We start from the raw sequence: 17,539 nt of genomic DNA, 5'->3' as shown, positions 1-17,539 counted from the left end.
ATGTATCTGTCATTCGTCCATCTAATGGAGAATAACTATATATGTACATATTAATAAACTAATAAACAACCTTTTTCCTAACATATGCAGGACAAATTGGCGTACTAATCCTATGAAGCCTATATTATATACTGAGTTGGAAATGGATTTTATTAATGGATGCTATATACAGCCTAATTTAGATGTAATGCAAAATGATTTTAATAATGCTATTCTTTGTTGCACAGAAATTAATTATTTTGTATCCACTTGGGGTAAACAAGCAAAGACTCAAGACCGGAAAGATAGGCGTGTTACTGTTGGTGAGTGTATCTTATTTGTCTTATAAATGACACAGCCCACAGAAAAAAAACATTCTGTTTGTAGTAGGCCTATACAAATTTTTTTAAATAACAGAGGCTTTTTTAATCGTTTTTTAAGTAAACGCGTCTTTACTTTTTCATTTAGAATAAATTTATTATGTATAGTGACATTTTATAGAGCTTGTTTTATGTTTTCTATCGTCGTACAATTCCCCTTCTATTTAAGAATCACGCGCCTGGTTCAAAGGCTCAGCCCAAAAAATACTTTATAAACAGCATATCTTAGAAAGTCTTATATAACAAGAACAAGTTAGTGTAGGACTGATGCAAAATCACTGTTGGCCTGTGCTATCGAATAACAGATTTTAATTTTCTTTTAAGATGAAAATAAATATGAAAGGAGTTACTTTAGATACGTAGTGGAACATAAGGATGTTATCCGCGCCGTTCAAAATTTGGCTAATGGTCTACTAAGTTATAAGTCGGATATGGAGGAATTTCAACGAGAAATGTTTGAAAAATACAAATACTTATGGGCTGAAGATAGGGAAGATATTATTAATGCTTTTGTTTTAACAAACCCATTGACAGTTGATATACGAGATATGTTTCTACATTATGATAGCATTACCCAAAAGCTTGAAACTATGAGCCCTAAACGTACTATAGGGCCCATCGAGGTTCGCATGAGTAATACTCTCGATAAATTGGTTGTAGAGTCAAAAAAATGGAAAGTTTTATTAGGACAATTGCTAAGTGTGCAGTACAAAAAACAATTGGATGAAATGATCGAATTTATTGCTGAGCAAAATAATATATTGGATAAAACAATTAATGATTTAGATGATGTACGCCAAGCCATGGTAGTGTTAGAGAAAGTGCGGGACAATTACATCGAGTAAGTATTGTAACGAGTAATCTAAATAAATATTATTACGTTCTAGCACTAACAACTAACTAAAAACAAACAAATTCGATCGACTAAACGGAAGTGTCAACGGTAATTAGTTTCTAATAGATAGATCTAATAGTAATCGTGAAGATTATGGCTCAAGTTGTGCACAAAAATCAATCAATCAATTTTTTTACGGTTAAATAGGGATGGTAGGTTTACTAATAGCAATTTACTAGGGTAAGATGGGAGTCTCACACCCGCATCCCATTTAGGGCCCCACAGAGCAAAGAGTAAAAAGTTTTTCTGAACTGATTCTATACGAGGAGCTATATACAGGGGCCGTATTTTAAGATCGGACGAACTATCGATGTTTAGAGAGTCTTTGTTATATAGGGGTCGTCAAATTCCTTTGACCACCTCTTTACAAAACCAAGCACGCCCATGGCCTTATTTACCATGGTAGAAATGTGTTGAGCTTTAGCTTGGCGATCATCCACCAGATAGAACGATGAAATGTCATTTCTTTGCATTTCGAGGCAATAAGGTGTAACAAGTTTGCACAACACCATGACTGAAGTTATTGAGATCGGATTGCATTCAAGAATGAAATGAAATTTCCTTATAGTGGAAGTACTTAAGAGTATGTTAATTCCGAAGGAAAGTCATTAATAAAGAGTGTGAAGAGTAGGGATCCCCTGCTCCCTCTCTGATAAGAGAGGAATCGTAGTACCCTGCCTGGCGAGCTCGTCGGCGGCGTTCTTCCCCTTAAAGTCCCTGTGGCCGGGGACCCATATAAGAAAGAGATCTAATTACTCTGCGATCTCATGCAGAGACCTGCGACAGTCATTTACAGTCGCTGAACTTGACAATATCGATATGAGCCATCAGTGTAAAAGTTTACCGCATTGACAGGTTCGCCCATCTCCCAGTCCTCCCTAGGTGGTCAATAATCTGTCCTTTCCGGTAATCCATCCATTCTGATGGCGGAAAGTGTTGCCACCATCTTTCCCATGAGATCTACGGGGAGGAGGTCCATTATGGTATCCAGGGCTTTCCCTGGAGCAGTGCGTAGCCCGATTGGTCGTATGATGGTGGTGCATAGTCTCCGAACTATATTCGGGATCATTTCCCATTTTATTCCGAGAGATTTTCTGCATGTATAGAGGGACACTGTGGCTTTCTTTACTCTATCATTTATGCTCAGTTTCCAATCGAGCTTTCTTTCGAGGATTAGGCCAAGATACTTGGCATTGTTGCTAAAGACTAGCGCTTCTCCACAGAGTTTTGGGGCGATGCAGGTGTCAGGGATGCACCCGTGGGATAAGATTCCCTCGTAAATTATTTTGAGCCAATTAATGGTTTTTTTTTCCTGGGTAAATCAGTTGGGCAGGGATAATGCCGTCTGGCCCCGAAGACTTGAATGGTTCAAAACTTTTGATCGCCCAGGCAATGTTCTCCTGGTTAACCAAATTCAGGATACCATCTGAGACGACAGAGGGAGACGCGAAGTAGTTGGGTCTGTTTTCATCGTAGCCAGGGAAATGAGTATTTAGGAGGCTCGTTTCCACATACCTGTGGTCCGAGAAGGAGTGTTCTTCCAGGACCGTCCAGGATACAATGTTCCCCTGTATCTCATGAGAGGCAAGCGTAAAGTCCAGGACTTCTTGCGGTTTTTAATAATAAAGGTTTATTCCGGTTTAATAAGACCATCTGAGTGGTCTGTAAGTAACTAAAGAGGTACTTACCCTTTTCGTTTCTGTCAGTGCTTCCCCACAGTGATGGGCGTTGGCGTCCCACCCCACAATTAGGCCGATGTCCTTGGTCGCACATTCTGCGATTATAGCACGGAGGACAGGTTGTTCGTGACTCATGTGTGCGGAGCAGATACTCAGTGAGCGCTCCTGGCCCTCGAGGCTCACTGCTGTGTGTTCTTCATTGCTAAAATTTAGGAGCAGAAATAAGTGCAACTCTCTTCTTGCAAGAATGCGGGTACGAATTTTACCTTCGGTTTCAGCTACGTATAGCTTATAGTCCGTCTTTGCGAGGAACTCTAGAGACTCCTCATTAAGGACGAAGATGATCTGGCGCCTCTGTCCTTGGATATCCTTTGCTTTGGCCACCTTCGAATAAGCTGTAGGAAGGTGAGGTGCAGACCTGAGGATCTACAGGCTTAGCCGAGACCCATGCTCTGGCTATCGGACGGCTGGGGACATCTTCCCACTTCACATACTCCAGTTTCGCCCCTGGATAGACCTTTTTGAGGGCAGCCACCGCCTTAATGTAGTGGGCCGTAGAGCGAGCGTCTTGGCAGGCGATGGTTTTCACCTTGCCTTTATTCCACCCTGCCTCCTCAAACTTTGGCGGTGGTCCGCCATTCTCCTCCAGTTCTAGTAGGAACCGGTCCTGGAGCTCGTTCTCCACCAGATGCCACTTGTCCCGAGGGACATGACCGTCCTCGGCGCCCCTGTCCAGGACGCCGGTTATGGTCTTTCCCTTCGCCATCTCAGCGAACGATCGGTTTGTGAGGTGGGTTTTCATCCGCTTGGCTTGCTGGGCTTGGCCTGGCTGACTAGCGGGATCCTCCGCTGAGCGTTGCCGCTTGTTGGGGGCCTTGGCTGTGCTCTTTCTGGCTTTGGCTGTGTGTAGAAAATCTCAAAGGAAAAGACAATTTTGTGGCCGGTGCATTATCACGCATCAAAATAAATGATTTTAAAAATATCTCTGCAAAGTCACTACAAGAAACCAAAGTAAACGGAATAAATCCTGCGCAGGAAATGAAGAAGTAAATTTGACTATGCAAACTCTTGTAAACGCTTCTACGCCCAACGTTCATGAAGTCATCACAAATGACGAAGTGCGAAAAGTATTGAGCTTACGAATAACTAAATCTCAATGTTTATTAAAACGAGGTAATAAAGTTATAGTAAGAATTGACGTTAGCGATTTGTGCACCAATGGAATTCTCGACTTAGGTCAGTTCTTCCAAAGGCTTAAAAGGCTAGCCGGTATACATAAAATCAGCAAACTCAAAGTGGCACCGAGCGAAAAGGTTTTTGAATCAGTTTCAATAGATACTTTTAAAGAAATGGGTCATAAAATATTCAAATTATTAAGAGTAACGCTACTCAAGCCAGTGACCCAGATAAATAATAAAAAAGATCAAGAAGCGATACTGTTCACACACCATGACGATCCAATTGAACGAAGTCACGCAGAAGAAGACACTATTATTGGAAAATATGACTCGTCATATCAAAGAGTACATAAAAATATGTCATAAATGCCTGACGTCGAAAATTACGAAACATACAAGATCACCGCTAATTATTACAAACACTCTGTTAAGCTATTAAGCGTTTTTAATAACTGTTGCAATTTGAAGTTAATGAAAGTCGAGAGGCTGTTTATAATGGACAATTTATTTGCATATGTAAACCAACTTATCGCGTATGTACATATGGGGATGATTGGGCGAACGATGGATGCGAGGATGTTAATCTAATAGCTGCGACGATTAGCTCAAGACTGCCCATGCAAGGGCTGACGGGCCAATCTGCCGGGCCCTATGCAGCAAGCTTAGACGCGAGCGAGAGCGTATGATAGCCAGAGAGCGTTAGAGCTGCTCGGGGACGCTGTTAAGCCGAATCCGAGAGATTGCGACATAAGGAGACGAAAAATTCCGCTGCATGCGCATATGCGGAAGCAAATGATCTTTGCATTGGGGGCATTGGAAACGACAACACCAAAATGCATTTCCTTTGGGCCGCACCACTGGCAATAATTTAAAATATTTAAATCTTGAATTAATCACTGCCGTGATGTGGCACAACAGCGTCCGCAGCTCGTCAAATCCAAGAACCGAGTTGCCTATCGCACGGTAGAAGTGGTACTTGGCCGTCTTCACTGCAGCCTCCCATAGACAACCAAAATGAAATGCCAGTCTATAGCCTCGACCAAGCAAAAATCCAGCAGCGCCGTCTGATGGTCATCGCTGAGGACCAGGCGCTTTAATTCCATCAGCTTATTCTTAGTGCCGACAAAATTGTTTGCGTTGTCTGACCAATTTTGCCGCGGCTTTCGTCTAGTACATATGAAGCGCTTTAGTCCATGTAGAAAAGCAACTGTGGATAAGTCCTTTATAAGCTCCAGATGAACAGCCTTGGTAGCGAAACAAATGAAAACGCACACGTAGCACTTGATTGGAGCCTTGTTGCGTGCCTCAAAGGCATGAGAACCATCGAGCCGCTCCTTTGGAAGATCCGCCATAATATGCTCCAATACCCTGAGCTTTAGCCGAAAGCATCTTACACACTTGTTTTCTGCCTTGTTTACCGTCTTCCTCCCCCCAATAGGCCAATATTGGGATCGAATTAGTCCAAGCAATGCTCGATGACCAGCGTGCAGACTCCGCTCATGAAAATGGGAGATTATTGCAAGAGTCAGTGGATGGCTGCTGGGCAAGATGATTGGATGACGGCCATCAAAATCCAACGAAGAGTTTTTCAGTCGACCATCTACCCTGAGAAGTCCAAACTGATCCATGAATGGCGATAACGATGCGATTGAGCTCTATGAGTAGACTGCTCCCCTTGCCCGCAGTGACTTCATGTCCTCCCATAGCTGAGGGCGCTGGACTAGTCGTAGCAATACCTGGGTTCCATGTTCAATGTCTGAGACAGTGAATGTATCCGAAAACACGTTGCAAAGAAGCAAATGAATTCGCATACTTGGAATCAGCAATAATGTCCATGTAGGGCGATTTGACCAGAAGAGCCTTCCGACGAAGTTCAAGGGCTGGCTTACCAGGTAGCACAGTGGGTGGCCAGTCATCTGAGGAGCCGCAAAGAAATGGAGGACCATGAGCCCAAAGAGGTGACTCATTCAGCTCAGTCGGATGAGCCCCTCGAGACAGAATGTCGGCTGGGTTTAAAGCTGTGGGTACATAGCGCCATTCCATTTTTTCGGTCATTTCCTGAATCGTTGACACTCTATTTGCAACAAAAATATTAAATCTTGACGCCTCGTACCGAATCCAAGAGAGCGCAACGGCAGAATCACACCAACAGTAACACCTTCCCTTGAATACATTCATTCCAGCTACCTCAGATGTGAGCCTAGCCAGCAACTCACCTCCACAAAGCTCCAACTTTGGTACTGTAAGTGTCTTCAAAGGAGCCACACGAGATTTGGCACAAAGTAAGTGACTGCTGGAATGCTGACCCTTGGACACGACATAAATGCATGCACCATAAGCCTCGATGCTGGCATCGCAAAATCCGTGAGTTTCCAGCGTAGAGTCTGGAAGGAGTACAAGCCGAGGAAATTCAAGTCGACGAATCTGACGAAACCTGGTGCATATTTCCTGCCACTCGGTGTTCAGTGCGACTGAAAGGCTTTCATCCCAGGACAACTTCTCTTGGCACAAACGCTGGAGAAAGATTTTGGATTTAGTAATTACGGGACCAGCTTGTCCGAGAGGATCGTAGAATCGCGCTATGGATGACAGAACAGAGCGCCTGCAGGAATTCAAAGAAGATTGAAGGGCCGAGAACGAAAATAATAGTAGATCAGAAACCGGATCCCACGCAAGTCCTAAAGTTTTAGTCACATGGCTGCCATCGTCGAAATTCAAAAATGTTTCCTTGTCCTCTTCCGGAACTCCATCCAGCACAGCAGGGACGTTCGAACACCATTTCCTCAATCTGAACTGACCTCTAGCCAAAATTCCAGTAGTTTGCTCCCGAATTCGGATAGCCTCCTCCTGCGAGCTGGCTCCAGATATCAAGTCATCCACGTAGAAGTCACGGTGAAGGATTTCAGCTCCAACTGGAAACGCCATCTGCTCGTCCATTGCCAACTGATGCATCGCACAGATAGATAGGAGGCAGGCTTCGTCTAATAAGTAACGGTGTCCAATTGAAACACACGCAAGTCTTCTTCCCTGAAGTTTCTCCACAGAATACACTGCAAGTTGCTATCGTCGGTCGAGACTCTTACGCAACGATACATCTTACAGATATCTCCCGTAATCGCAACGGCGTATGACCGAAATCGAGCAAGAATATGAAACAGCTTGGGTTGGATTACGGGACCAGCCATTAAAACGTCGTTCAGGGAATATCCAGATGAGGTTGAAGCGGATCCATCAAAAACGACGCGAAGCTTGGTCGTAGAACTATCTTCCTTCATGACGCAATGGTGAGGCAAAAAATATCGTTGCTGATTGACTGGGTAGGAACCTGCGACATATGGCCTAAATCAAGGTACTCCTTTATAAATGCTGCATACTGAGATTTAACATCAGGGCGACGATCTAACTTTCTCTCAAGGGTCAGGAATCTACGAAGCGCTCGATTGTAAGATTCTCCAAGGAGATCCAAATTATATTTTGCTGGCAGCCGAACACAATAATCGCATTTATGTAGTCGACGGAAATCCTGCACAAAGTGTGCTTCACAATCTAGCTCTTCTTTGGTAGACTTTATTATTGGTTCGATCCAATTTTCTACCTCCCAAAACCTCCGAAGAAGCACCTCAAGCCGATCCTCTGGACTATTATTCTCAGCTGCTACGGCCAGAGCGCGAGAGACCATCAACAAGGAACCTTTTAAACGCGAACAACTTCCAGACACGACCCATCCCAAGCGCGTTTTCTGAATTGAAGGCAATCCTGGCAGTAACTTGAACTGACCAACACACAGGAGCTCGAAAAACAGACTTGCGCCAATTAGCAAATCGACGCGCTGTGGCTTATAAAACTCCGGATCAGCTAGTGGTATGTTAGATGGAATGTTCCAGTTTTGAGTGTCAATTCCAAAGCTTGGCTGTCGATCGGTTATGCTAGATGCTACAATGGCAGTGATGAGAGTTGAGTAATCCGATGAGCGAGAGTGCAGGCTAACGTTGACCGAAAATCCATCCGTGACGAAGCTAGAGTCGCCTATTCCCGAGACTGCAGTCGACGATTTCATTTTTCGAAGCTGAAGCTGATTTGCGAAACGAGAGCCGGAATCCAGCAACGGAACGATTTTTGACTAAGACCGTGGCCGTGGCAAGTAGAACAACACCATTCCTGAGATCTTGGGCAATAAGGGCCGCTGAAGTAGAGGGCTCAGTGGTATGCTCAGACGGCGTAGACTCAGACAGCGCAGACTGAGATGGAGTATACGGCTCTGATTTCCCTTGGACTGCGGTATCTTCAGGGCTACCAAAATGAAGGAGGGTATGGTGTCTACCCCCGCAGGTACGACAGTTGCTCGAGGTCCCCTGAAGTAATCGATGCCCTGTTCTGAGACAATTTATACACAACGAAAGCCGCTTGGCCTCTTTATGGCGATTTGTGGGGGACAGCGCTTTAAACTTCTGACAGTGCTGGACCTCGTGAGCACCATCGTTGCACAGCGCGCAGCGGTGCCCACCTGCCCACCTGCCCACCTGATTGCTCAACGCATAGCTTGCCATAGAAAAGTCCATCGTCTCCAATGATCTGCAGCTGCTCCAAGAACGAGGCCATAGATTCCCACGACGGAATTAAGTTGGCGAATGAGGGGTCGTTGAATCGTTCGTCCCACTTCTCTTGGCTCGCTGGATCCAGTTTTCGGAGAAGCTCCTGCACGATGATGCATCCTGCGATCTGCTCAGTGGTGCCCAAACCCTGGAGCGCGTGCATATGTGAATTGAACTGGTCTGAAAGCTCCCGAAGCATAACCACTGACCCAGGTTCCACAGCCTGAAGCGCCAAGATCTCATTGATGTGTGCCTGAAAAACCAATCGCCGATTATTTGTTTTCCAACAAATCTAATGCCACAGCATAATTGCCATCTGAGATTTCCAGCGACCGAACAGTCTCCAATGCCGAATCCCGCAGACAGGAACGCAAATACTGGAGCTTTTCTATGTTTGTTAAGTCCGGATGGCTGTCGATGATGGTGGCAAACATTGAATAAAAGTTCGTCCAGTTCGCATACCCGCCGCTAAACGTCGGCAATTGTATAGGAGGCAGGGATGGTACTTGTCTACGGTGAGGTAGAAATTGCGAGCCGGCAAAATCAACCGTAGTGTTTCCTCCAGCCAAGCTGGAATGAAACGGCATGCGGCCGCTACTCTTAGCCATTCCCAAGCGACTCAAAAATGTCACACAAACCACTGTGAATTTCGCTTCGATCCAATTCCTCAAGCTCGCCGTGAAACGTCTCAAATTTGCCGATGACCTTCTCAACTTGCTCTTGCTTTACCACGAGCATGTAGTAGTCACAGTCCAACGACTCATTCTGCCAAGCGGTAGCTAACCTTTTCATTGTCTCGCATAATTCCGTTGACTTAAGCTTCAAAAAAGACACCCAGTTTTGCTTACTGGTCATTGGAATTTCGTTAGCAGCATTAATTTCCATGGTAGCGGCAGCGTTAGCAGAAAGACCAACGTCTCTAGCGGGAAGATGATCGCAAAGAGTAACACGAGCAATAGACGACAAGAACCGAGCCCAGCAAGCGAACAGCTATGTACGAACTGTATAAGTATAAGTAACTGTAAGAAACGTTTCTTGCGGGAAGATGACCGAAAAGAGAAGCGCAAGCCAACAGCTATGTACGTGCACTACCGAATATGCAGGGGAGGCCGGTGTATATATATGTGTGGATAACTTATGTGGTCGATGACACTGGTTAAGATGGCAATTTAGATCTTTGAATGCTATATTAGTTTGTGATTGCACTGATGGATTATTTATTGCACAATCATGTTAAGCTATTAAGCGTTTTTAATAACTGTTGCAATTTGAAGTTAATGAAAGTCGAGAGGCTGTTTATAATGGACAATTTATTTGCATATGTAAACCAACTTATCGCGTATGTACATATGGGGATGATTGGGCGAACGATGGATGCGAGGATTTTAATCTAATAGCTGCGACGATTAGCTCAAGACTGCCCATGCAAGGGCTGACGGGCCAATCTGCCGGGCCCTATGCAGCAAGCTTAGACGCGAGCGAGAGCGTATGATAGCCCGAGAGCGTTAGAGCTGCTCGGGGACGCTGTTAAGCCGAGTCCGAGAGATTGCGACATAAGGGGACGAAAAATTCCGCTGCATGCGCATATGCGGAAGCAAATGATCTTTGCAGTGGGGGCATTGGAAACGACAACACCAAAATGCATTTCCTTTGGGCCGCACCACTGGCAATAATTTAAAATATTTAAGCTGCTTGACCCGACACACTCCAATGTATGCTTTCGACAGAGTGATAATATACACTATTGGTCCATTACCACGATCAGAGAATGGAAATGACTACACAGTCACCTTAATATGTGATATAACAAAATATTTAGTAGCTATTCCAATTGCAAATAAAAGTGCAAAAACAGTGCAAAAACTACATTCTTTTATGCTAAAGTACGGTCCAATGAAGACTTTCATTACTGACATGGGAACAGAATATACAAATTCAATTATTATACCCTATACTCAAAATGAGTATTGGGGTATATTAGATTCGTGGTGAAAACGGTTGGGTGTAACGTCCAGAAGGAAGCGTTTCCGACCCCATAAAGTATATATATTCTTAATCAGCCTCAAAAGCCGAGTCGATTAAGCCCTGTCTGTCTTTCCGTCTGTCTGTTCCTACTAGCGCCTAGGGCTCAAAGACTATAAGAGCTAAAGCAACGATGTTTTGGATCCAGACTTCTGTGATATGTCACTGGTACAAGAATATTTCAAAACTTCGCCCCGCCCGCTTCCGCCCCCAGAAAGGATGAAAATCTGTGGCATCCACAGAGAAAATAAAAAAAGGCAGAATCGTAGAGGCTGACCATATCTTCTGCAGAACCTGAATTGGATCGTATCATTATTTTAGCCAGAATAAAGAAAACAATTTAATTTTTTCTCGGCCTGTCTCTCTCTCTAACACACACGTATCAGAGCCGGCTTTGCTTAGCGTAAAACATTAGTGCATAGATCTCAGACTATAAAAGCTAGAGCAACCACATTTTGATCCACACTCCTGTGATATCGGACCTTGACGAGTTTGTTTCAAAATTTCGCCACACCCCCTTCCGCCCCCGTAAAGGACGATAATCTGGGGCATCCACAAATCTCAGAGATATTAGAACTGACTGTAGAGCTCTTACTGCTACAAAACTATTTGTAATATTTCACTGCAGAACTCACTGTTACAAGTGTATTTCTTTTGCTTACTGTAGAGAGCTCACTGCTACAAGTGTGTTTCAAAATTTCGCCCCACCCCTTTCCGCCCACACAAAAGACGAAAATCTGTGGCAACCACAGTGGACGTTGACATGCAATGACTGCATCTTTCAAGAGGCGATGCAATTACTGCACCGTCAAGGAAGATTAGCACTAAAGTTTCTAAGAGAACTAGGCATGCATTCAAAATAAAAATTAAAATACCAGTACAATTACTAATTACTAGAAAAATTGGGCAAAAAGATCAGCAATTGCCTGATCATTATTTGCCGACGTATTACCTAAATGATAGCGAGGATGGGTGTGCGGACATTCTACGCTTACTGTTTACGAAGCAGTAAAACTGTTTAGGGTCCTGAGAAAAACGTATCCTGCATCGAGATAGGTAGTTCTTACAGCATTGTGCATTAAGAACTGAAAAGTTTGACCGAGCCAAAAACCAACTTTAACCAACTTCCTGAAATTTTTTATAAAGTCTTGATTTTAAGCTTTTTAGGCTGGATAACTCTTTGGTAAACCCAGGGGGTTTTCCAGATCTAATCGGACAAGAAATGTGCCAACAGCATTGTAAAAAATGTTTGTGTCTTTTATGACATCAGAGCACAAGTACAAAGCGGACCAATCAAAATCCCTAATTAGATTATTAAGCTTCGTAGACTCGGCTTTACGAAAGCAACGAACACGTTCAGGTGGCCTACTCGACCGATCCAATACAGTTGGTCCTATACCTAGCGACACTTCAGGTATAGTGAGCGGAAGGGCTCGGGCTAACAACACTAAGGTCGGATCCGATACAAAGCACAGATCAAGCAATCGACCCAAGGAATTTTTCACATGGTTGACTTGAGACAGGGACAGGTCAAGCAAGCCGTCAACAAAGTCCTGTCGTGACATGGGCATTAGGTTACAAGACTCTACCGAAGACCAAACAGTTCCTGGCAAGTTGAAGTCACCAAGAACTATCATATGATCTTTATCTGATAGCGAGGAAGAAACAGCGGTTAAAGCGGACAAAGCGGAAAGCTGGAATATACGAGCAAGTAATGAATATAGTGAAAGCGGGAAGAATCACAGGAATTACACACAGGAATTCCAGTTACGGTTGAACCTGGACTGTGAAGTGCTCCGACGAGAAGATAGAGTCCACTGCAATCAGAACCCCTCCTGCACGTCGAGACGAACGGTCCTTTCTAAGAGTTGTGTACCGACCTGCCTAAACCTCGGAATTAAGAATGTCCGTCTTTAACCAGGTTTCAGTAAAGACAATAACGTGGAAAGCAAATGCAACACTATCCCGGAAAGGATAGGATAGCTTACTACGTAAGCCTCTAACATTCTGATACGTAATTAAAAGAGAAGTTAGTTTTTTGGAAAGGTGGAAGCAAGAGGGGAAGTTGAGGAAGAGGAAGTTGAGGTTGTGGGTGGCACACTGGAAAGATTTTTAAGGGATATGGAGGGCCAATGGTGTCAAATTGAGTAATTGGAGTAATCTATTGGAGTGGCAAACGAGATCAACTGCTGCACACTTGGAGTGGTCGGAGTCAGTTTTTCGGCGGCGCACGGCTGAGTGACGGTTGGCACTTGCAGATCCCGCGGAGTTACTTTTTACGCCTAGGAGACTCATTTAGCAGTTGCAGACTGCCAAATTGAGTCTCCATGGCCGATCGTATTGCTTTTTAAAGCCAACGGTCAGCTCCTTAAAGCCCTTCCGCGTCTGCCTCATAAAAGCCACCACCACCATTCTCCACCGCACGGCATGTCTCGCAACTGTAATGCAACCCATTACGTTTGGCTATAGCATATAGCGCTATTGCTCAGAAAGTTTAAAGAGTGAGAGAGAAAGAACAGTTATTGAAGTTGAGGTGATAGCGAGAGAGTGATAAAACAACAAAAACTACAAGACAAGAGACGAGAGCTGCAATGCAATGTAATGTACTCACGGCAACAACCCAAACACAACAAGCCGACGCCGAAAAATTGTAAGTTCAATAAATAATAATTAAACACAAATCAAAAGGCATGCACTCGCGGAATAGAATAGATTTCCAGATAGTAGGTGGATTAGAAAGGTATTCAATGTTTATTTATGAAAACACTGGTTGTTTATGTAAAACAAAGGGAAAATATGCGAAGCGCAAAACAAAAACGCGTCTGATCTACGAAAGATCGTAAATCGTAGATTTGCGCTAAGCAAAGCCGGCTATGATACGTGTGTGTTAGAGAGAGACAGAGCGAGAAAGAATGAAATTTTTTTCTTGATTCTGGCTATAATAATGATACGATCTGGTTCAGATTTTGCATTCTAGAAGTCATCCACTACGATTCGGCGTTTTCTCGTATCTTTTAAATTGTGGATGCCACAGATTTTCGCCTTTTGTGGGGGCGGAAGTGGGAGAGGCAAAGTTTTGAAATATACTTGTAACAGTGACATATCACAGAAGCTCGGATATAAAATGTCGTTGGACGTTACACACAGCCGTTTTCACCACGAATCTAATATACCCCAATACCATTTTGAGTATCGGATATAAAAAGGTTCATGATAACGGTCTGATCAACCATAATTCTTAAAAAAATATATGTACGTATATACATATATATTTAATTCACACAATTCACAAAATAATTTCATAATTATTTTTATTTCTGATATGGCCATAGATTACTAAGTAAAAAAAAAATTACTTAGGGTAAATAATAATAATAAAATAACTTTAATTAAATAACTTCATTATATTACGTTATCTTGCAAAAGGGAGAGGTTTGTAGTCTACTGCCCGCTAAGAGTCATTTAGTAGAACTGTTTTTGAGGCATTTGCACTTAAAAATCTGTCATGCTGAGACGGAAGATTTGGCTTGTAATTGCACGTCGAGAATGCACTCGAATAGTTAGGAGGTGCATCCATTGTTTTCGACAGACAGATTTAGAGAATGTTGTCCATTCCTGATTAGTTGGGTGGACTTTTGTGGTCCTACTAACGTCTCGCTTCGGATTCGAGGACAGGCAACCGTCAAAATATATATCGCGGTATTTTTTGGTTTCGAAGGCCGTACTTTTAGAGCCTGTCCCGGACCTCTCAACTAATTGTGTGAGATGGCGGTCAATTCGGCGAAGCAAATCGTAGTCCGTCAGATCGCCGACGCCTCGCTCGCAGGAAGCGAAGTTCAGACGGTGTTGGCCGAGGCAGAGGCCATTCAGATCTCCAGGCCACTCACTCTGGACAGCACAGATCCCAGCGATCTGATCGTCCAGGCTCTTCACTCGCTGCCGCAAGGATACAGAAGACCGACGTGCAGAAGAATGTCGGTAGAGCGGTCGATGCTATGAATGAAGTTGTTACCGCCTAACATATTTAGATGAAGTCAATCTAATGAAGCAACATAACGATGTTGAGCGAAATTCGCTGCAGCATAGCCTAATGAACTTAGGTAGGAGTCGCCATGTCGAATGGATGGAAAACAGTCGTGCTTTTTGGTTCTCGCCTTCTGGTGCACCCCGCTAAGCCCCCGTGTCCGAAGTCTGATTAAAGGCAGCTAATATAATTTATTGCAAAATTATACAGAGAGTATAGGGGTATAGGGGTATGGATGTGTGTAACGCCCGGAAGAGGTTTGCAACCTCAACATATAGTCTTTACAAATCTTGTCACTTTAACTATAATTGTTTATACTATATACATATGTTAGTGAAAAATGTGTGTTTTATCTCATTGCAGAATGGACTTAAATCTGCACTTGATAACAGACACGTATGCTCTCTTCTCTCAGTTTGTTATATATGTTCCACAAGAAGATTATGATAAAGTGGAAGGCCTTCAGATTATGTTTAACAAAATGTTAGAAAATGTAAGTGTTCAATAGTTGTAAATATTAAAATTTTTACTAGTACTACACTACAGGCTAAAAAGGTTTCTGATCGCATATCGGAAATGGAAGAGCCGCTACTAAGAGAACTGAATGATGGTATATCTACATTTGTTCAAGAATTTGATGAGTTTAATCGTGACTTTGAAGCAAATGGTCCAATGGTCGAAGGAATTTCAGCCAAAGAGGCAAGCGATAGAGTTTTCCTCTTTCAGAATCGATTCGATGAGCTTTGGAGAAAATATGAAATGTATAGTAGTGGGGAAAAACTTTTTGGATTGCCAATAACTGAATATCCATTACTTCACCAGCGCAAACGCGAGTTTAATTACCTTAATCGTTTATACTCATTATATATACAAGTGCTGAAGACAATTTCAGACTATTATGAAATGCCATGGGCTGATGTAAATATTGAAAAAATAAGTGCTGAACTGGCTGATTTTCAGTTACGTTGCCGAAAGTTACCTAAAGGAATGCAATCATGGCCTGCCTTTATTGATCTAAAAACAAAAATTGATGATTTTAATGAGACATGCCCTCTGCTTGAGCTAATGACGAATAAGGCAATGAAGGAACGGCATTGGGTTCGTTTAAACGCACTTTTTAAAACCGATTTTGATCCAACTAGTCCAAAATTTACTCTGGGAAAATTGCTCGAGGCACCAATTCTTAAATACAAAGAGGATGTCGAAGATATTTGTGTAGGAGCAAGCAAGGAGTTGGATATAGAAGCTAAGCTTAAACAGATTATTTACGATTGGTCTCTAATTAATTTGCAACTTGGACAATTCAAAAATAGGGGAGAGCTAGTTCTTAAGGGAGCCGAAACATTGGAAATAATTTCATCGTTAGAGGACAGTCTTATGATAATGAACTCACTAGCATCAAACAGATATAACGCGCCATTTAAAAAGGAAATACAATTATGGCTTTCTAAGCTAGTGAACACTGGAGATATATTAGAAAAATGGCTAATGGTGCAAAATCTTTGGATTTATTTAGAAGCCGTTTTTGTTGGCGGAGATATATCAAAGCAATTGCCTATGGAAGCCAAACGTTTTACGAACATAGACAAAAGTTATGTTAAGATTATGATGCGTGCACGGGAAATACCGAACGCCGTCGATTGCTGCACAGGGGACGAGTCGCTCACTACGAATCTAACATGGCTATTAGATCAGCTCGAGACCTGCCAGAAAAGTTTAACAGGATATTTGGAATCCAAGCGTTTACTTTTTCCTCGTTTTTTTTTTGTTTCGGATCCTGTTCTGTTGGAAATTCTTGGTCAAGCCTCCGATCCAACGTCGATACAGCCACACCTGTTAAGTATATTTGATGCGATCGCAACTGTTGACTTTCAGGATAAGACAATTGATATTATTGAATCAATGAATTCTATGAATCGTGAGAAAGTCAAATTTGAAAATACCGTACAATGTGCAGGTAGCGTGGAGCTTTGGCTAGGTCGTTTACTAAAGGAAATGCAAGATACTATGAAAACGGTACTTGCTAGCATGGCTGTAAGCTTAAATGATCCCGAGTTCAATTTCGCTGAAGAGTTTCCAACATTCTGTGGCCAAGCCGGTGTGATAGGCGTGCAACTGCTTTGGACAAAAGACTCTGAATACGCTTTGCGGAAATGTCGTACTGATAAGACAATAATGAAGCGTACAAATAATAAGTTTTTAGTTCTTTTAAATTTCTTTATTGATTTAACTGTAAAGGATCTAACTTCTCTGGATCGAATACGGTTTGAGACTATGGTTACTATACATGTTCATCAGCGGGACATTTTTGACGACTTGTGTACGCAGCGTATTAAATTTACTGGAGACTTTGAATGGCAGAAGCAAGCGCGCTTTTATTATAATGAAGATAATGATGAAATTGTTGTAGGAATAACAGACGTAAATTTTATATATCAAAACGAGTATCTTGGTGTAACTGAACGCCTGGCTATAACGCCACTGACAGATCGGTGCTATATAACTCTCGCTCAGGCTGTAGGTATGTGTATGGGAGGTGCTCCTGCTGGTCCTGCAGGAACAGGAAAGACTGAAACAACAAAAGACATGGGCCGCGCATTGGGTAAACTTGTTGTTGTTTTCAATTGTTCGGATCAAATGGATTTTCGTGGGCTGGGCCGTATCTATAAGGGACTGGCACAGTCTGGTTCTTGGGGATGCTTCGATGAATTTAATCGAATTGAGCTACCGGTACTCTCTGTTGCAGCACAGCAAATTTAGTAAGTCCTTTTAATTTATTGGTATGTGTGC

At 42.9% G+C, this 17,539-nt stretch overlaps 1 protein-coding gene across 1 annotated transcript in view; it reads left to right on the top strand.

Moving 5' to 3' along the window:
- Positions 1-17,539, top strand: part of LOC6602918 (dynein heavy chain 8, axonemal) — a 109,258-nt gene that overhangs the window by 11,263 nt on the left and 80,456 nt on the right. Inside the window, exons 7-10 of the mRNA XM_026991071.1 lie at positions 91-302; positions 684-1,200; positions 15,113-15,242; positions 15,296-17,508. Of these exons, the coding sequence (XP_026846872.1) occupies positions 91-302; positions 684-1,200; positions 15,113-15,242; positions 15,296-17,508 (3,072 nt within the window). The remainder of the gene's footprint in view (positions 1-90; positions 303-683; positions 1,201-15,112; positions 15,243-15,295; positions 17,509-17,539) is intronic.

This window comes from Drosophila persimilis, unplaced genomic scaffold, assembly GCF_003286085.1.
Source record: "Drosophila persimilis strain 14011-0111.01,24,50 unplaced genomic scaffold, DperRS2 tig00000652-arrow-arrow-pilon, whole genome shotgun sequence".
Lineage (NCBI taxonomy): Eukaryota > Metazoa > Arthropoda > Insecta > Diptera > Drosophilidae > Drosophila > Drosophila persimilis.
The sequence above is the reverse complement of the archived record's forward strand: the minus strand, read 5'-3'. Positions and strand labels throughout refer to the sequence as shown.